At 49.6% G+C, this 22,883-nt stretch overlaps 1 protein-coding gene across 1 annotated transcript in view; it reads left to right on the forward strand.

The window, feature by feature from the left end:
- The window catches only part of LOC147113121 (polypeptide N-acetylgalactosaminyltransferase 14-like), a 327,805-nt gene extending 305,708 nt beyond the window's left edge, over nucleotides 1-22,097 (forward strand). The window contains 2 exon segments of the mRNA XM_085998011.1: nucleotides 17,137-17,256; nucleotides 19,078-22,097. Of these exon segments, the coding sequence (XP_085854137.1) occupies nucleotides 17,137-17,256; nucleotides 19,078-19,230 (273 nt within the window). The 3' untranslated portion in view covers nucleotides 19,231-22,097.
- Nucleotides 22,098-22,883: the final 786 nt, after the last annotated feature.

Raw genomic sequence — 22,883 nt, forward strand, 5'->3', positions numbered from 1 at the left:
CTCAGATCCTCACACAGACTGTCTACACTCAGATCCCTCACACAGACTGTCTACACTCAGATCCCTCACACAGACTGTCTACACTCAGATCCCTCACACAGACTGTCTACACTCAGATCCTCACACAGACTGTCTACACTCAGATCCCTCACACAGACTGTCTACACTCAGATCCTCACACAGACTGTCTACACTCAGATCCCTCACACAGACTATCTACACTCAGATCCCTCACAGACTGTCTACACTCAGATCCTCACACAGACTGTCTACACTCAGATCCCTCACACAGTCTGTCTACACTCAGATCCCTCACACACAGACTGTCTACACTCAGATCCCTCACACAGACTGTCTACACTCAGATCCCTCACACACAGACTGTCAACACTCAGATCCTCACACAGACTGTCTACACTCAGATCCTCACACAGACTGTCTACACTCAGATCCTCACACTGACTGTCTACACTCAGATCCCTCACACACAGACTGTCTACACTCAGATCCCTCACACAGACTGTCTACACTCAGATCCTCACACAGACTGTCTACACTCAGATCCTCACACAGACTGTCTACACTCAGATCCCTCACACAGACTGTCTACACTCAGATCCTCACACAGACTGTCTACACTCAGATCCTCACACAGACTGTCTACACTCAGATCCTCACACAGACTGTCTACACTCAGATCCCTCACACAGACTGTCTACACTCAGATCCCTCACACACAGACTGTCTACACTCAGATCCCTCACACAGACTGTCTACACTCAGATCCTCACACAGTCTGTCTACACGCAGATCCTCACACAGACTGTCTACACTCAGATCCCTCACAGACTGTCTACACCCAGATCCCTCACACAGACTGTCTACACTCAGATCCCTCACAGACTGTCTACACTCAGATCCCTCACACAGACTGTCTACACTCAGATCCCTCACACAGACTGTCTACACTCAGATCCTCACACAGACTGTCTACACTCAGATCCCTCACACAGACTGTCTACACTCAGATCCTCACACAGACTGTCTACACTCAGATCCCTCACACAGACTGTCTACACTCAGCTCCCTCACACAGACTGTCTACACTCAGATCCCTCACACAGACTGTCTACACTCAGATCCTCACACAGACTGTCTACACTCAGATCCCTCACACAGACTGTCTACACTCAGATCCTCACACAGACTGTCTACACTCAGATCCCTCACACAGACTGTCTACACTCAGATCCCTCACAGACTGTCTACACTCAGATCCTCACACAGACTGTCTACACTCAGATCCCTCACACAGACTGTCTACACTCAGATCCCTCACACACAGACTGTCAACACTCAGATCCTCACACAGACTGTCTACACTCAGATCCCTCACACAGACTGTCTGCACTCAGATCCTCACACAGACTGTCTACACTCAGATCCTCACACAGACTGTCTACACTCAGATCCTCACACAGACTGTCTACACTCAGATCCCTCACACACAGACTGTCTACACTCAGATCCCTCACAGACTGTCTACACTCAGATCCTCACACAGACTGTCTGCACTCAGATCCCTCACACACAGACTGTCTACACTCAGATCCCTCACACAGACTGTCTACACTCAGACCCCTCACACAGACTGTCTACACTCAGATCCTCACACAGACTGTCTACACTCAGATCCCTCACACACAGACTGTCTACACTCAGATCCCTCACACAGACTGTCCACACTCAGATCCCTCACACACAGACTGTCTACACTCAGATCCTCACACAGACTGTCTACACTCAGATCCCTCACACAGACTGTCTATACTCAGATCCCTCACACACAGGCTGTCTACACTCAGATCCCTCACACAGACTGTCTACACTCAGATCCTCTCACAGATTGTCTACACTCAGATCCTCACACAGACTGTCTACACTCAGATCCTCACACAGACTGTCTACACTCAGATCCCTCACAGACTGTCTACACTCAGATCCTCACACAGACTGTCTACACTCAGATCCTCACACAGACTGTCTACACTCAGATCCTCACACAGACTGTCTACGCTCAGATCCTCACACAGACTGTCTACACTCAGATCCTCACACAGACTGTCTGCACTCAGATCCCTCACACAGACTGTCTACACTCAGATCCCTCACACAGACTGTCTACACCCAGATCGCTCACACAGAATGTCTACACTCAGATCCTCACAAAGACTGTCTACACTCAGATCCCTCACACACAGACTGTCTACACTCAGATCCTCACACAGACTGTCTACACTCAGATCCTCACACAGACTGTCTACACTCAGATCCTCACACAGACTGTCTACACTCAGATCCCTCACACACAGATTGTCTACACACAGATCCCTCACAGACTGTCTACACTCAGATCCTCACACAGACTGTCTACACTCAGATCCCTCACACAGACTGTCTACTCTCAGATCACTTGAAATGCCATTGCATACAAGGCTAGGGACCAAATGCTGGAAAATGGGATTAGACTGGACAGGGAGGGATGGGCGGCGCAGACACGATGGGCCGAAGGGCCTCTTTCTGTGCTGTAAAACTCTATGACTCTATGACTCTATGAGATCCCTCACACAGACTGTCTACACTCAGATCCCTCACACAGACTGTCTACACTCAGATCCCTCACACCGACTGTCTACACTCAGATCCCTCACACAGACTGGCTACACTCAGATCCCTCACACACAGACTGTCTACACTCAGATCCTCACACAGACTGTCTACACTCAGATCCTCACACAGACTGTCTACACTCAGATCCTCACACAGACTGTCTACACTCAGATCCCTCACAGACTGTCTACACTCAGATCCTCACACAGACTGTCTACACTCAGATCCCTCACACAGACTGTCTACACTCAGATCCCTCACACAGACTGTCCACACACAGATCCCTCACACAGACTGTCTACACTCAGATCACTCACACAGACTGTCTACACTCAGATCCCTCACACACAGACTGTCAACACTCAGATCCTCACACAGACTGTCTACACTCAGATCCTCACACAGACTGTCTACACTCAGATCCTCACACAGACTGTCTACACTCAGATCCTCACACAGACTGTCTACACTCAGATCCTCACACAGACTGTCTACACTCAGATCCCTCACACACAGACTGTCTACACTCAGATCCCTCACAGACTGTCTACACTCAGATCCTCACACAGACTGTCTACACTCAGATCCCTCACACACAGACTGTCTACACTCAGATCCCTCACACAGACTGTCTACACTCAGATCCTCACACAGACTGTCTACACTCAGATCCCTCACACAGACTGTCTATACTCAGATCCCTCACACACAGACTGTCTACACTCAGATCCCTCACACAGACTGTCTACACTCAGATCCTCACACAGACTGTCTACACTCAGATGCCTCACACAGACTGTCTACACTCAGATCCCTCACACATTCTGTCTACACTCAGATCCTCACACAGACTGTCTACACTCAGATCCCTCACACAGACTGTCTACACTCAGATCCTCACACAGACTGTCTACACTCAGATCCCTCACACAGACTGTCTACACTCAGATCCCTCACACACAGACTGTCTACACTCAGACCCCTCACACAGACTGTCTACACTCAGATCCTCACACAGACTGTCTACACTCAGATCCTCACACAGACTATCTACACTCAGATCCCTCACACAGACTGTCTACACTCAGATCCTCACACAGACACAGACTGTCTACACTCAGATCCTCACACAGACTGTCTACACTCAGATCCCTCACACACAGACTGTCTACACTCAGATCCCTCACACAGACTGTCTACACTCAGATCCCTCACACACAGACTGTCTACACTCAGATCCTCACACAGACTGTCTACACTCAGATCCCTCACACAGACTGTCTACACTCAGATCCCTCACACACAGACTGTCTACACTCAGATCCCTCACACAGACTGTCTACACTCAGATCCCTCACACAGACTGTCTACACTCAGATCCTCACACAGACTGTCTACACTCAGATCCCTCACACAGACTGTCTACACTCAGATCCTCACACAGACTGTCTACACTCAGATCCCTCACACAGACTGTCTACACTCAGATCCTCACACAGACTGTCTACACTCAGATCCCTCACACAGACTGTCTACACTCAGATCCCTCACACACAGACTGTCTACACTCAGATCCCCTCACACAGACTGTCTACACTCAGATCCTCACACAGACTGTCTACACTCAGATCCCTCACACAGACTGTCTACACTCAGATCCCTCACACAGACTGTCTACACTCAGATCCCTCACACAGACTGTCTACACTCAGATCCTCACACAGACTGTCTACACTCAGATCCCTCACACACAGACTGTCTACACTCAGATCCCTCACACAGACTGTCTACACTCAGATCCCTCACACAGACTGTCTACACTCAGATCCTCACACAGACTGTCTACACTCAGATCCTCACACAGACTGTCTACACTCAGATCCCTCACACAGACTGTCTACACTCAGATCCTCACACAGACTGTCTACACTCAGATCCCTCACACAGACTGTCTACACTCAGATCCCTCACACACAGACTGTCTACACTCAGATCCTCACACAGACTGTCTACACTCAGATCCCTCACACAGTCTGTCTACACTCAGATCCTCACACAGACTGTCTACACTCAGATCCCTCACACAGACTGTCTACACTCAGATCCTCACACAGACTGTCTACACTCAGATCCTCACACAGACTGTCTACACTCAGATCCTCACACAGACTGTCTACACTCAGATCCTCACACAGACTGTCTACACTCAGATCCCTCACACAGACTGTCCTACACTCAGATCCTCACACAGACTGTCTACACTCAGATCCTCACACAGACTGTCTACACTCAGATCCTCACACAGACTGTCTACACTCAGATCCTCACACAGACTGTCTACACTCAGATCCTCACACAGACTGTCTACACTCAGATCCTCACACAGACTGTCTACACTCAGATCCTCACACAGACTGTCGACACTCAGATCCTCACACAGACTGTCTACACTCAGATCCCTCACACAGACTGTCTACACTCAGATCCTCACACAGACTGTCGACACTCAGATCCTCACACAGACTGTCTACACTCAGATCCTCACACAGACTGTCTACACTCAGATCCCTCACAGACTGTCTACACTCAGATCCTCACACAGACTGTCTACACTCAGATCCCTCACACAGACTGTCTACACTCAGATCCTCACACAGACTGTCTACACTCAGATCCCTCACACAGACTGTCTACACTCAGATCCCTCACAGACTGTCTACACTCAGATCCTCACACAGACTGTCTACACTCAGATCCCTCACACAGTCTGTCTACACTCAGATCCCTCACACACAGACTGTCTACACTCAGATCCCTCACACAGACTGTCTACACTCAGATCCCTCACACACAGACTGTCAACACTCAGATCCTCACACAGACTGTCTACACTCAGATCCTCACACAGACTGTCTACACTCAGATCCTCACACAGACTGTCTACACTCAGGTCCCTCACACACAGACTGTCTACACTCAGATCCCTCACACAGACTGTCTACACTCAGATCCTCACACAGACTATCTACACTCAGATCCCTCACACAGACTGTCTACACTCAGATCCTCACACAGACTGTCTACACTCAGATCCTCGCACAGACTGTCTACACTCAGATCCCTCACACACAGACTGTCTACACTCAGATCCCTCACAGACTGTCTACACTCAGATCCTCACACAGACTGTCTACACTCAGATCCCTCACACAGACTGTCTACACTCAGATCCCTCACACAGACTGTCTACACTCAGATCCCTCACACAGACTGTCTACACTCAGATCCTCACACAGACTGTCTACACTCAGATCCCTCACACAGACTGTCTACACTCAGATCCCTCACACACAGACTGTCTACACTCAGATGCCTCACACAGACTGTCTACACTCAGATCCCTCACACAGTCTGTCTGCACTCAGATCCTCACACAGACTGTCTACACTCAGATCCCTCACACAGACTGTCTACACTCAGATCCTCACACAGACTGTCTACACTCAGATCCTCACACAGACTGTCTACACTCAGATCCTCACACAGACTGTCTACACTCAGATCCTCACACAGACTGTCTACACTCAGATCCCTCACACAGACTGTCCACACTCAGATCCTCACACAGACTGTCTACACTCAGATCCTCACACAGACTGTCTACACTCAGATCCTCACACAGACTGTCTACACTCAGATCGTCACACAGACTGACTACACTCAGATCCTCACACAGACTGTCTACACTCAGATCCTCTCACAGACTGTCTACACTCAGATCCTCACACAGACTGTCTACACTCAGATCCTCACACAGAATGTCCACACTCAGATCCCTCACACAGACTGTCTACACTCAGATCCTCACACAGACTGTCTACACTCAGATCCCTCACAGACTGTCTACACTCAGACCCCTCACACAGACTGTCTACACTCAGATCCTCACACAGACTGTCTACACTCAGATCCCTCACACACAGACTGTCTACACTCAGATCCCTCACACAGACTGTCTACACTCAGATCCCTCACACACAGACTGTCTACACTCAGATCCTCACACAGACTGTCTACACTCAGATCCCTCACACAGACTGTCTACACTCAGATCCCTCACACACAGACTGTCTACACTCAGATCCCTCACACAGACTGTCTACACTCAGATCCTCACACAGACTGTCTACACTCAGATGCCTCACACAGACTGTCTACACTCAGATCCCTCACACATTCTGTCTACACTCAGATCCTCACACAGACTGTCTACACTCAGATCCCTCACACAGACTGTCTACACTCAGATCCTCACACAAACTGTCTGCACTCAGATCCCTCACACAGACTGTCTACACTCAGATCCCTCACACACAGACTGTCTACACTCAGACCCCTCACACAGACTGTCTACACTCAGATCCTCACACAGACTGTCTACACTCAGATCCCTCACACAGACTGTCTACACTCAGATCCCTCACACAGACTGTCTACACTCAGATCCTCACACAGACTGTCTACACTCAGATCCTCGCACAGACTGTCTACACTCAGATCCCTCACACACAGACTGTCTACACTCAGATCCTCACACAGACTGTCTACACTCAGATCCCTCACACAGACTGTCTACACTCAGCTCCTCACACAGTATGTCTACACTCAGATCCTCACACAGACTGTCTACACTCAGATCCCTCACACAGACTGTCTACACTCAGATCCTCACACAGACTGTCTACACTCAGATCCCTCACACAGACTGTCTACACTCAGATCCCTCACACACAGACTGTCTACACTCAGATGCCTCACACAGACTGTCTACACTCAGATCCCTCACACAGTCTGTCTACACTCAGATCCTCACACAGACTGTCTACACTCAGATCCCTCACACAGACTGTCTACACTCAGATCCTCACACAGACTGTCTACACTCAGATCCTCACACAGACTGTCTGCACTCAGATCCTCACACAGACTGTCTACACTCAGATCCTCACACAGACTGTCTACACTCAGATCCCTCACACAGACTGTCCACACTCAGATCCTCACACAGACTGTCTACACTCAGATCCTCACACAGACTGTCTACACTCAGATCCTCACACAGACTGTCTACACTCAGATCCTCACACAGACTGACTACACTCAGATCCTCACACAGACTGTCTACACTCAGATCCTCTCACAGACTGTCTACACTCAGATCCTCACACAGACTGTCGACACTCAGATCCTCACACAGACTGTCTACACTCAGATCCCTCACACAGACTGTCTACACTCAGATCCTCACACAGACTGTCGACACTCAGATCCTCACACAGACTGTCTACACTCAGATCCTCACACAGACTGTCTACACTCAGATCCCTCACAGACTGTCTACACTCAGATCCTCACACAGACTGTCTACACTCAGATCCTCACACAGACTGTCTACACTCAGATCCTCACACAGACTGTCTACGCTCAGATCCTCACACAGACTGTCTACACTCAGATCCTCACACAGACTGTCTGCACTCAGATCCCTCACACAGACTGTCTGCACTCAGATCCCTCACACAGACTGTCTACACCCAGATCCCTCACACAGAATGTCTACATTCAGATCCTCACCCAGACTGTCTACACTCAGATCCCTCACACAGACTGTCTACACTCAGATCCTCACACAGACTGTCTACACTCAGATCCTCACAGACTGTCTACACTCAGATCCTCACAAAGACTGTCTACACTCAGATCCCTCACACACAGACTGTCTACACTCAGATCCCTCACAGTCTGTCTACACTCAGATCCTCACACAGACTGTCTACACTCAGATCCCTCACACAGACTGTCTACACTCAGATCCTCACACAGACTGTCTACACTCAGATCCCTCACACAGACTGTCTACACTCAGATCCCTCACACACAGACTGTCTACACTCAGATCCCTCACACAGACTGTCTACACTCAGATCCTCACACAGACTGTCTACACTCAGATCCTCACACAGACTATCTACACTCAGATCCCTCACACAGACTGTCTACACTCAGATCCTCACACAGACTGTCTACACTCAGATCCTCGCACAGACTGTCTACACTCAGATCCCTCACACACAGACTGTCTACACTCAGATCCTCACATAGACTGTCTACACTCAGATCCTCACACAGACTGTCTGCACTCAGATCCCTCACACACAGACTGTCTACACTCAGATCCTCACACAGACTGTCTACACTCAGATCCTCACACAGACTGTCTACACTCAGATCCTCACACAGACTGTCTACACTCAGATCCTCACACAGACTGTCTACACTCAGATCCCTCACACAGACTGTCTACACTCAGATCCCTCACACAGACTGTCTACACTCAGATCCCTCACACACAGACTGTCAACACTCAGATCCTCACACAGAATGTCTACACTCAGATCCCTCACACAGACTGTCTACACTCAGATCCTCACACAGACTGTCTACACTCAGATCCCTCACACAGACTGTCTACACTCAGATCCTCACACAGACTGTCTACACTCAGATGCTCACACAGACTGTCTACACTCAGATCCTCACACAGACTGTCTACACTCAGATCCCTCACACACAGATTGTCTACACTCAGATCCCTCACAGACTGTCTACACTCAGATCCTCACACAGACTGTCTACACTCAGATCCCTCACACAGACTGTCTACTCTCAGATCACTTGAAATGCCATTGCATACAAGGCTATGGACCAAATGCTGGAAAATGGGATTAGACTGGACAGGGAGGGATGGGCGGCGCAGACACGATGGGCCGAAGGGCCTCTTTCTGTGCTGTAAAACTCTATGACTCTATGACTCTATGAGATCCGTCACACAGACTGTCTACACTCAGATCCCTCACACAGACTGTCTACACTCAGATCCCTCACACAGACTGTCTACACTCAGATCCCTCACACAGACTGTCTACACTCAGATCCCTCACACACAGACTGTCTACACTCAGATCCTCACACAGACTGTCTACACTCAGATCCCTCACACACAGACTGTCTACACTCAGATCCTCACACAGACTGTCTACACTCAGATCCTCACACAGACTGTCTACACTCAGATCCTCACACAGACTGTCTACACTCAGATCCTCACACAGACTGTCTACACTCAGATCCTCACACAGACTGTCTACACTCAGATCCTCACACAGACTGTCTACACTCAGATCCCTCACACACAGACTGTCTACACTCAGATCCCTCACAGACTGTCTACACTCAGATCCTCACACAGACTGTCTACACTCAGATCCTCACACAGACTGTCGACACTCAGATCCCTCACACACAGACTGTCTACACTCAGATCCCTCACACAGACTGTCTACACTCAGATCCCTCACACACAGACTGTCTACACTCAGATCCTCACACAGACTGTCTACACTCAGATCCCTCACACAGACTGTCTACACTCAGATCCCTCACACACAGACTGTCTACACTCAGATCCCTCACACAGACTGTCTACACTCAGATCCTCACGCAGACTGTCTGCACTCAGATGCCTCACACAGACTGTCTACACTCAGATCCCTCACACAGTCTGTCTACACTCAGATCCTCACAGAGACTGTCTACACTCAGATCCCTCACACAGACTGTCTACACTCAGATCCTCACACAGACTGTCTACACTCAGATCCCTCACACAGACTGTCTACACTCAGGTCCCTCACACACAGACTGTCTGCACTCAGATCCCTCACCCAGACTGTCTACACTCAGATCCCTCACACAGACTGTCTACACTCAGATCCTCACACAGACTGTCTACACTCAGATCCCTCACACAGACTGTCTACACTCAGATCCTCACACAGACTGTCTACACTCAGATCCTCACACAGACTGTCTACACTCAGATCCTCACAAAGACTGTCTACACTCAGATCCCTCACACACAGACTGCCGACACTCAGATCCTCACACAGACTGTCTACACTCAGATCCTCACACAGACTGTCTACACTCAGATCCCTCACACAGACTGTCTACACTCAGATCCCTCACACACAGACTGTCTACACTCAGATCCCTCACACAGACTGTCTACACTCAGATCCTCACACAGACTGTCTACACTCAGATCCCTCACACACAGACTGTCTACACTCAGATCCCTCACAGACTGTCTACACTCAGATCCTCACACAGACTGTCTACACTCAGATCCTCACACAGACTGTCGACACTCAGATCCCTCACACACAGACTGTCTACACTCAGATCCCTCACACAGACTGTCTACACTCAGATCCCTCACACACAGACTGTCTACACTCAGATCCTCACACAGACTGTCTACACTCAGATCCCTCACACAGACTGTCTACACTCAGATCCCTCACACACAGACTGTCTACACTCAGATCCCTCACACAGACTGTCTACACTCAGATCCTCACGCAGACTGTCTGCACTCAGATGCCTCACACAGACTGTCTACACTCAGATCCCTCACACAGTCTGTCTACACTCAGATCCTCACAGAGACTGTCTACACTCAGATCCCTCACACAGACTGTCTACACTCAGATCCTCACACAGACTGTCTACACTCAGATCCCTCACACAGACTGTCTACACTCAGGTCCCTCACACACAGACTGTCTACACTCAGATCCCTCACACAGACTGTCTACACTCAGATCCCTCACACAGACTGTCTACACTCAGATCCTCACACAGACTGTCTACACTCAGATCCCTCACACAGACTGTCTACACTCAGATCCTCACACAGACTGTCTACACTCAGATCCTCACACAGACTGTCTACACTCAGATCCTCACAAAGACTGTCTACACTCAGATCCCTCACACACAGACTGCCGACACTCAGATCCTCACACAGACTGTCTACACTCAGATCCTCACACAGACTGTCTACACTCAGATCCCTCACACAGACTGTCTACACTCAGATCCCTCACACACAGACTGTCTACACTCAGATCCCTCACACAGACTGTCTACACTCAGATCCCTCACACAGACTGTCTACACTCAGATCCCTCACACACAGACTGTCTACACTCAGATCCTCACACGGACTGTCTACACTCAGATCCCTCACACAGACTGTCGACACTCAGATCCTCACACAGACTGTCTACACTCAGATCCTCACACAGACTGTCTACACTCAGATCCCACACACAGACTGTCTACACCCAGATCCCTCACACAGACTGTCTACACTCAGATCCCTCACACACAGATTGTCTACACTCAGATCCCTCACACAGACTGTCTACACTCAGATCCCTCACACAGACTGTCTACACTCAGACCCCTCACACAGACTGTCTACACTCAGATCCCTCACACAGACTGTCTACACTCAGATCCCTCACACACAGACTGTCTACACTCAGATCCTCACACAGACTGTCGACACTCAGATCCTCACACAGACTGTCTACACTCAGATCCTCACACAGACTCTCTGCACTCAGATCCTCACACAGACTGTCTACACTCAGATCCTCACACAGACTGTCTACACTCAGATCCCTCACACACAGACTGTCTACACTCAGATCCCTCACAGACTGTCTACACTCAGATCCTCACACAGACTGTCTACACTCAGATCCCTCACACAGACTGTCTACACTCAGATCCCTCACACAGACTGTCTACACTCAGATCCCTCACACAGACTGTCTACACTCAGATCCCTCACACAGACTGTCTACACTCAGATCCCTCACACACAGACTGTCTACACTCAGATCCTCACACAGACTGTCTACACGCAGGTCACTCACACAGACTGTCTACACTCAGATCCTCACACAGACTGTCTACACTCAGATCCTCACACAGACTGTCTACACTCAGATCCCTCACACGGACTGTCTACTCTCAGATCCCTCACACAGACTGTCTACACTCAGATCCCTCACACACAGATTGTCTACACTCAGATCCCTCACACAGACTGTCTACACTCAGATCCCTCACACAGACTGTCTACACTCAGATCCTCACACACACTGTCTACACTCAGATCCTCACACAGACTGTCTACACTCAGATCCTCGCACAGACTGTCTACACTCAGATCCCTCACACACAGACTGTCTACACTCAGATCCTCACACAGACTGTCTACACTCAGATCCTCACACAGACTGTCTACACTCAGGTCCCTCACACACAGACTGTCTACACTCAGATCCTCACACAGACTGTCTACACTCAGATCCTCACACAGACTGTCTACACTCAGATCCTCACACAGACTGTCTACACTCAGATCCTCACACAGACTGTCTACACTCAGATCCCTCACACAGACTGTCCACACTCGGATCCTCACACAGACTGTCTACACTCAGATCCTCACACAGACTGTCTACACTCAGATCCTCACACAGACTGTCTACACTCAGATCCTCACACAGACTGTCTACACTCAGATCCTCACACACAGACTGTCTACACTCAGATCCTCACACAGACTGTCTACACTCAGATCCTCACACACAGACTGTCTACACTCAGATCCTCACACAGACTGTCTACACTCAGATCCTCACACAGACTGTCTACACTCAGACCCTCACACAGACTGTCTACACTCAGATCCCTCACACAGACTGTCTACACTCAGATCCCTCACACAGACTGTCGACACTCAGATCCTCACACAGACTGTCTACACTCAGATCCTCGCACAGACTGTCTACACTCAGACCCCTCACACAGACTGTCTACACTCAGATACCTCACACAGACTGTCTACACTCAGATGCCTCACACAGACTGTCTACACTCAGATCCCTCACACAGACTGTCTACACTCAGATCCCTCACACAGACTGTCTACACTCAGATCCTCACACAGACTGTCTACACTCAGATCCCTCACACAGACTGTCTACACTCAGATCCTCACACAGACTGTCTACACTCAGATCCTCACACAGACTGTCTACACTCAGATCCTCACACAGACTGTCTACACTCAGACCCTCACAGACTGTCTACACTCAGATCCCTCACACAGACTGTCTACACTCAGATCCCTCACACAGACTGTCTACACTCAGATCCCTCACACAGACTGTCTACACTCAGATCCTCACACAGACTGTCTACACTCAGATCCTCACACAGACTGTCTACACTCAGATCCTCACACAGAATGTCTACACTCAGATCCTCACACAGACTGTCTACACTCAGATCCCTCACACAGACTGTCTACACTCAGATCCTCACACAGACTGTTCACACTCAGATCCCTCACACAGACTGTCTGCACTCAGAGCCTCACACAGACTGTCTACACTCAGATCCCTCACACAGACTGTCTACACTCAGAGCCTCACACAGACTGTCTACACTCAGATCCCTCACACACAGACTGTCCACACACTCAGTGCCTGCCTCCCAATAGGATTATTTTCCCTGAAAGCAGTAAAGCAGAGGCAATAGCATTGATCCAAGAATAGTCCGCATGCCGCAACCGGGCAGGCTGTGAATGGAGGCCAAGATGAACAAAGGAGCTGAATTCCAGAGGTGAGGTGAGAGTGACTGCCCTTGACATCAAGGCAGCATTTGACCAAGTCTGGCATCAAGGAGCCCCAGTAAAACTGAAGTCAATGGGAATCAGGGGGAAAACTCTCCACTGGCTGGAGTCATACCTAGCACAAAGGAAGATGGTTGTGGTTGTTCGCGGTCAATCATCACAGCCCCAGGACATCGCTGCAGGAGTTCCTCAGGGTAGTGTCCTAGGCCCAACCATCTTCAGCTGCTTCATCAATGACCTTCCCTCCAACATAAGGTCAGAAATGGGGATGTTCGCTGATGACTGCACAGTGGTCAGTGCCATTCACAACTCCTCAGATAATGAAGCAGTCCATGCCCGCATGCAACAAGACCTGGACGATCTTGGGCAGATAAGTGGCAAGTAACATTCACGCCACACAAGTGCCAGGCAATGACTATCTCCAACAAGAGAGAGTCTCACCACCACCCCTTGACATTCAACAGCATTACCATTGCCAAATCCCCCACCATCAACATCCTGGGGGTCACCATTAACCAGAAACTTAACTGGACCAGCCACATAAATACTGTGGCAACAAGAGCAGGTCAGAAGCTAGGTATTCTGCAGCGAGTGTCTCACCTCCTGACTCCCCAAAGCCTTTCCACCATCTACAAGGCACAAGTAAGGAGTGTGATGGAATACTCTCCACTTGCCTTGATGAGTGCAGCTCCAACAACACTCAAGAAGCTCGACACCATCCAAGACAAAGCAGCCCGCTTGATTGGCACCCCATCCACCACCTTAAACATTCACTCCCTCCACCACCAGCGTACCGTGGCTGCAGTGTGTACCATCTACAAGATGCACTGCAGCAACTTGCCAAGGCTTCTTCGGCAGCACCTCCGAAACCCGCGACCTCTTCCACCTAGAAGGACAAGGGCAGCAGGCGCATGGGAACAACATCACCTGCAAGTTCCCCTCCAAGTCACACACCATCCTGACTTGAAAGTATATCGATGTTCCTTCACTGTCGCTGGGTCAAAATCCTGGAACTCCCTCCCTAACAGCACTGTGGGAGCACCTTCACCAGGCGGACTGCAACGGTTCAAGAAGGCGGCTCAGCATCACCTTCTCAAGGGCAACTACGGATGGGCAATAAATGCTGGCCTTGCCAGCGACGCCCACATCCCAGGAACGAATTTTTTTTTAATTCCACTAACCAGTGACCACGCAGACCGAATGATTGCACTAACCAGTGACCACACAGACCGAGTGATTCTATTAACCAGTGACCACAAGACCGAGAGATTCCACTAACCAGTGACGACACAGACCGAGTGATTCCACTAACCAGTGACCACACAGACCGAGTGATCCCATTAACCAGTGACCACACAGACCGAGTGATTCTACTAACCAGTGACCACACAGACCGAGTGATTCCACTAACCAGTGACCACACAGACCGAGTGATCCCATTAACCAGTGACCACACTTACCGAGTGATTCTATTAACCAGTGACCACACAGACCGAGTGATCCCATTAACCAGTGACCACACAGACCGAGTGATTCTATTAACCAGTGACCACACAGACCGAGTGATTCCACTAACCAGTGACCACACAGACCGAGTGATTCTATTAACCAGTGACCACAAGACTGAGTGATTCCACTAACCAGTGACCACAAGACCGAGTGATCCCACTAACCAGTGACCACACAGACCAAGTGATCCCACTAACCAGTGACCACACAGACCAAGTGATCCCACTAACCAGTGACCACACAGACCGAGTGATCCCATTAACCAGTGACCACAAGACCGAGTGATTCCACTAACCCGTGACCACAAGACCGAGTGATCCCACTAACCAGTGACCACACAGACCGAGGGATCCCACTAACCAGTGACCACACAGACCGAGTGACCCCACTAACCAGTGACCACATAGACCGAGCGATCCCATTAACCAGTGACCACACAGACCGAGTGATTCTATTAACCAGTGACCACACAGACCGAGTGATCCCATTAACCAGTGACCACACAGACCAAGTGATTCCACCAACCAGTGACCACACAGACCGAGTGATTCTATTAACCAGTGACCACGCAGACCGAGTGATCCCACTAACCAGTGACCACACAGACCGAGTGATCCCATTAACCAGTGACCACAAGACCGAGTGATCCCACTAACCAGTGACCACACAGACCGAGTGATCCCACTAACCAGTGACCACACAGACTGAGTGATTCTATTAACCAGTGACCACAAGTCCGAGTGATCCCACTAACCAGTGACCACAAGACCGAGTGATCCCACTAACCAGTGACCACACAGACCGAGTGATCCCACTAACCAGTGACCACACAGACCGAGTGATCCCACTAACCAGTGACCACACAGACCGAGTGATCCCACTAACCAGTGACCACACAGACCGAGTGATCCCACTAACCAGTGACCACACAGACCAAGTGATTCCACTAACCAGTGACCACACAGACCGAGTGATCCCACTAACCAGTGACCACACAGACCGAGTGATCCCACTAACCAGTGACCACACAGACCAAGTGATCCCACTAACCAGTGACCACACAGACCGAGTGATCCCACTAACCAGCACCTATAGTGCCCAGTGATTCTGCTCCCTGCTCCCACACTAAAGCAGCCTCTGTTGTAACAGCCTTTGTGTCAAGGGCATCGTATCTGGTCACTGCCGACCTCAGCCCCGGAGTCCATCGGCAGCTGTGTGCTGTCTGCAGCGACACTCACACCGGTACTGTGTATCACAGGGTCACTCAGCTCGAGGTGCTGGTCCTGATTCCACACTGAACATGCTCCTAAAAGAGGTTGTATTTTTATTTCCCCTAGGAATGGACATACACCCATAAGCAGCAGATCAGTCAGCAGCAGTTCTGCCTCTCTGTAGCCACCCTGTTCCCAGGATCCCAGGTCATTCTGACACCTTGCGATGGCAGGGACGGCAAGCAGGTAATGTCACGCTCTTGCAGATTTCATTCAGGCTAGGCGACATGTACCCAGTGTCATAAATCTCATCATTGAGAAATTACTAACACTGGACGGCCAGCTAGTGGCGCCGTCCAAGGAATATAAATACTCGGGCGTGGGCCCCAGCTTGCCAGGGACATTTTGTAAAGACAAGGAGCTAGTGGATACAACTAGACTTCCATGTTCTGAAACAAAGTTGATTAAAGCCTTGCTTTATGCTCAAACCAAGTGCGTAGTGAGTTTTATTACATCACCCAGCAAGAGTCAGAACCTACAGTCCATGTGTATACAGTCCACGTGTGTGTGTACAGTCCACGCGTGTGTGTACAGTCAGTGTGTGTGTACAGTCTGTGTGTGTGCAGTCCGCATGTGTATGTACAGTCCGCATGTGTGTATGCAGTCAATGTGTGTGCAGTCAGTGTGTGTGTACAGTCCGTGTGTGTGTACAGTCCGCGTGTGTGTGTGCAGTCCGCGTGTGTACAGTCCACGTGTGTGTGTACAGTCAGTGTGTGTGTGTACAGTCAGTGTGTGTGTGTGTACAGTCAGTGTGTGTGTGTACAGTCAGTGTGTGTGTGTGTACAGTCTGTGTGTGTGTGTGTGTACAGTCAGTGTGTGTGTGTGTACAGTCTGTGTGTGTGTGTGTACAGTCAGTGTGTGTACAGTCAGTGTGTGTGTGTGTACAATGTGTGTGTGTGTACAGTCCGTGTGTGTGTGTACAGTCCGTGTGTGTGTGTACAGTCAGTGTGTGTGTACAGTCAGTGTGTGTGTGTGTACAGTCAGTGTGTGTGTGTACAGTCCGTGTGTGTGTGTACAGTCAGTGTGTGTGTGTACAGTCTATGTGTGTGTACAGTCCGTGTGTGTGTGTGTACAGTCTATGTGTGTGTACAGTCCGTGTGTGTGTGTACAGTCGGTGTGTGTGTACAGTGTGTGTGTGTGTACAGTCTGTGTGTGTGTGTGCACAGTCCATGTGTGTGTGTACAGTCCGTGTGTGTGTACAGTCTGTGTGTGTGTGTGTACAGTCAGTTGTGTGTACAGTCTATGTGTGTGTACAGTCTGTGTGTGTGTGTGCACAGTCCGTGTGTGTGTGTACAGTCGGTGTGTGTGTATACAGTCAGTGTGTGTGTGTGTACAGTCTGTGTGTGTGTGTGCACAGTCCATGTGTGTGTGTACAGTCCATGTGTGTGTGTGTACAGTCAGTGTGTGTGTGTACAGTCAGTGTGTGTGTGCACAGTCAGTGTGTGTGTGTACAGTCTGTGTGTGTGTGTACAGTCAGTGTGTGTGTACAGTCCGTGTGTGTGTACAGTCCGTGTGTGTGTACAGTCAGTGTGTGTGTACAGTCCGTGTGTGTACAGTCAGTGTGTGTACAGTCAGTGTGTGTGTACAGTCAGTGTGTGTGTGTACAGTCTGTGTGTGTGTACAGTCAGTGTGTGTACAGTCTGTGTGTGTGTGTGTACAGTCAGTGTGTGTGTGTGTGTACAGTCCGTGTGTGTGTACAGTCAGTGTGTGTGTGTACAGTCCATGTGTGTGTGTACAGTCAGTGTGTGTGTACAGTCAGTGTGTGTGTGTGTACTGTCTCTGTGTGTACAGTCCATATGTGTGTGTGTGTGTACAGTCCATGTGTGTGTGTACAGTCCATGTGTGTGTGTACAGTCTGTGTGTGTGTGTGTGTACAGTCCGTGTGTGTGTGTGTACAGTCCATGTGTGTGTGTGTCCAGTCCGTGTGTGTGTGTACAGTCCGTGTGTGTGTATTTGAAGCAATCCGTCTGTAATATTTGCTTTTGTCCCTTCCTGTACTCCAACCAGCGGTGGCAGAGAGCCGGGTCACGTATCGAGCATCAGGTGTCCCGTTACTGTTTAGACGGCGAGATGCTGGGAGGTGAAGATGACAGCACAAAGATCCTGGTGATCAATCCGTGTGAGACAACGGTGCTCAGTCAGCACTGGGACATGGTGTAGGCCCCTCAGGAACTGAAGAGGGAGCAGGATATGCAGTAGAGCCTTGAGCATTTTAAACACAAGTGGAGATCCAAAACTGGTGAAGCTGTGAGATTAAAATCTGCTTCCAGCTCCAAGAGACACAGCTTGAAATCCAACCAAAGTCCTTTTTCATCTTTATTTCATAAAAAAGGCGCACGACTCTCGCCCTTTGTGAGCTCGTCTTTGTGATAAGGACGGCCTGGCACTTAGGCCTTGGTTCTAGGCCTCAACTGCGTTGCCATGGAAATGCAGACTGCAGACCTGGGACATCGGCATATCAAGATGGATGAATTTAGCCAGAGCTTCAATATAAACTATTTAATTTATCTTGGAGAGGGATAAAAGACTAACACTCAAAAGCACAACTTCCTTTTCTATACCTTTGCTGCACAAATACCTGTGGATTCTTTCTGTCTGTCTGAAGGGCAATGGTTTGAGCCGCCCCTGCCCAGTCTATGGGTGATGTGACCCACAGCAGGCCTAACATTTCACCAGCTCACCAGTGTACTGGTAGGGGAAGCAGCTTTTCACAATGGAGAGTTCATGGGGAGGGGAGAGAGAGGAAGATTGGGCAGAGTGGGAAACCAAGGCACCTCTCTCCACTCAACGAGATTGGGGCTTAAGGGCTGATGGGCCGAGCGAGCAATCCTCGTGCCGAGACTCACCCGCTGGGGACATCTGGCTGGAATAATCAGACAGACTCTGCATTCCCGGAGAGTGTGAAACATCCTGGAAAACAGGGATTCCTCTGTTCAGCATTCTAGTATTAACTGTCGCTGGGTGTTAAAACTGCCCACATTTGTTCATGATGTAGGGACTAAAGGGAATCAGTCCCATTGATCCCTATCCAAAGGGAATCAGTCCCATTGATCCCAATCCAAAGGGAATCGGCCCCATTGATCCCAAACCAAAGGGAATCGGCCCCATTGATCCCAAACCAAAGGGAATCAGTCCCATTGATCCCAATCCATAGGGAATCAGTCCCATTGATCCCAATCCAAAGGGAATCAGTCCCATTGATCCCAATCCAAAGGGAATCAGTCCCATTGATCCCAATCCAAAGGGAATCAGTCCCTTTGATCCCAATCCAAAGAGAATCAGTCCCCTTGATCCCAATCCAAAGGGAATCAGTCCCATTGATCCCAATCCAAAGGGAATCAGTCCCATTGATCCCTATCCATAGGGAATCAGTCCCATTGATCCCTATCCATAGGGAATCAGTCCCATTGATCCCAATCCAAAGGGAATCAGTCCCTTTGATCCCAATCCAAAGGGAATCTGCCCCATTGATCCCAAACCAAAGGGAATCAGTCCCTTTGATCCCAATCCAAAGGGAATCAGTCCCATTGATCCCAATCCAAAGGGAATCAGTCCCATTGATCCCAATCCAAAGGGAATCAGTCCCTTTGATCCCAATCCAAAGGGAATCAGTCCCCTTGATCCCAATCCAAAGGGAATCAGTCCCAGTGATCCCAATCCAAAGGGAATCAGTCCCATTGATCCCTATCCATAGGGAATCAGTCCCATTGATCCCTATCCACAGGGAATCAGTCCCATTGATCCCAATCCAAAGGGAATCAGTCCCTTTGATCCCAATCCAAGGGGAATCAGTCCCATTGATCCCAATCCAAAGGGAATCAGTCCCTTTGATCCCAATCCAAAGGGAATCAGTCCCAGTGATCCCAATCCAAAGGGAGTCAGTCCCAGTGATCCCAATCCAAAGGGAATTGGCCCCATTGATCCCAATCCAAAGGGAACCAGTCCCTTTGATCCCAATCCAAAGGGAATCAGCCCCAGTGATCCCAATCCAAAGGGATATGGGGTGAGGTCAGGAGCCAGTTTGGATCCATCCTCTCGGTATTGAATGGAATGCTGACACTCTGGGCTCACACACAGTGAATGGCGACTCCAGTGAGGTACTGGGTACCGGCACCCACGCAATGACTGTCCGCCACTGCTCAGCACTGTTCGACAAGGAGAGGAAAACTAAGTTACAGAGACGGAGGGAAGAAACCTTTGAGAATCGAGAGCAAGTGCTGTTTCTGTTTCTGCGCTCAGACCTGTTTCAGTCGAATCTCCGACCGTGGCTGACCATGTAAAATCTGTGTAGAGGAGCCGCCAGGTCTACCAGAACACTTAGTGCAAAGTCAAAGGGGCTTTAGATCAGAGCAGATGGGATCAGTATCCATCCATAGCCACATTGTTTGCAAGATAGATAAACCCTGAGCCGTGACATTGGGAGCCGTGATATTGGGAGCCGTGTCATGGGGAGCCGTGTCATGGGGAGCCGTGACATGGGGAGCCGTGACATGGGGAGCCGTGACATAAGGAGCCGTGACATGGGGAGCCGTGTCATGGGGAGCCGTGACATGGGGAGCCGTGACATGGGGAGACGTGAGTTGGGGAGATGTCACATTTGGAGCCGTGACATGGGAAGACGTGACATTGGGAGTCGGTAACCCAGACGTCTGCAAGTGGGAGGAGCAGTTTTTCCCGTGGACACCAGTGTCCTCGCCCTCACCATTGGATTGACATTAACAGACTTGTAGCAGGTTTGTACATAAGAACATAAGTCGTAGGAGCAGAAGTAGGCCATTCGGCCCCTCGAGCCTGCTCCGCCATTCAGTAAGATCATGGCTGATCCTCTACCTCATCTCCACTTTCCTGCACTATCCCCACATCCCTTGATTCCCTTAATATTCAAACATCTATCGATCTATCGATTTGTGATTGTAAACGTGTGTTTTTTTTAAACCTCAAATGTGAATCACTGCACACTGTGGAAAGCCTTTGTAATAAAGGGAGTGGGTGTTGGTGCAATATTAAATCACTGGTTAACCACCTCAGACCATGTCTAGTTGTTATTAGTCAGTCTCCTCCTTCAGCACCTTTTTGCCTAATACAATTGCATTGTGCACACACTGATGTCATTTCCTTGTATTTCCCAACCTCTGACATCACCTGTATATCAATGGTGAACTCTGTAAATCATCATCCGAAGGTACCCGATAACCTGCCAGCTTCTGTTCCGTGTGTCGTGTTGCTCAATCAAGGGCCCAGGATCCTGGGAGGTCCACCAGAACATTAGCAAATCCAAGGCCCCAGAAGAGACCAATCGGCCCATCAAGCGCTCCTGACCCAGAGCCCCAAGTCTGCTTATTCGATGCCCCACACCACTTGTCGCTTCTCTACATTAGGGGCACTAGGCTGGATTATTGGATGCTGATGGGCCTTCAATAACTACAAAACTAGAAGTTATAGACTTAAACAAGTTGGCTTTTAATCACTAAGATCAGAGCTAACATCTCAACACGCCGACTGGTTCACAGGAATGAGTCATACAGATCCTGGGATCTTTATGTAAGAGAAGTCAGGGGCAGAGCCAAGAGCCAAGACCTGGAACCTTCCAGGTTAGTCGGGAAAGAGGAAGTGAAACTATACACAGTGGGGGAGGGTAATATACATGAGTGCAAAACGAATACAGGATCAAGACAAACAGATTTCATTACATTCACCCCTTTTATAGATTTAGTCCATCGGGGTGATGTTTCTTAAAAGTTGGTATAAGTGAGTCTGTCAGGAGGTTTTGCAGTTCTCAGTGATCGGCGCAAAGCCGGTTGGGGTGCCTCTAG

This window comes from Somniosus microcephalus, chromosome 9 (assembly GCF_052327205.1).
Source record: "Somniosus microcephalus isolate GS21.2 chromosome 9, FLI_Smic_1.0, whole genome shotgun sequence".
NCBI lineage: Eukaryota > Metazoa > Chordata > Chondrichthyes > Squaliformes > Somniosidae > Somniosus > Somniosus microcephalus.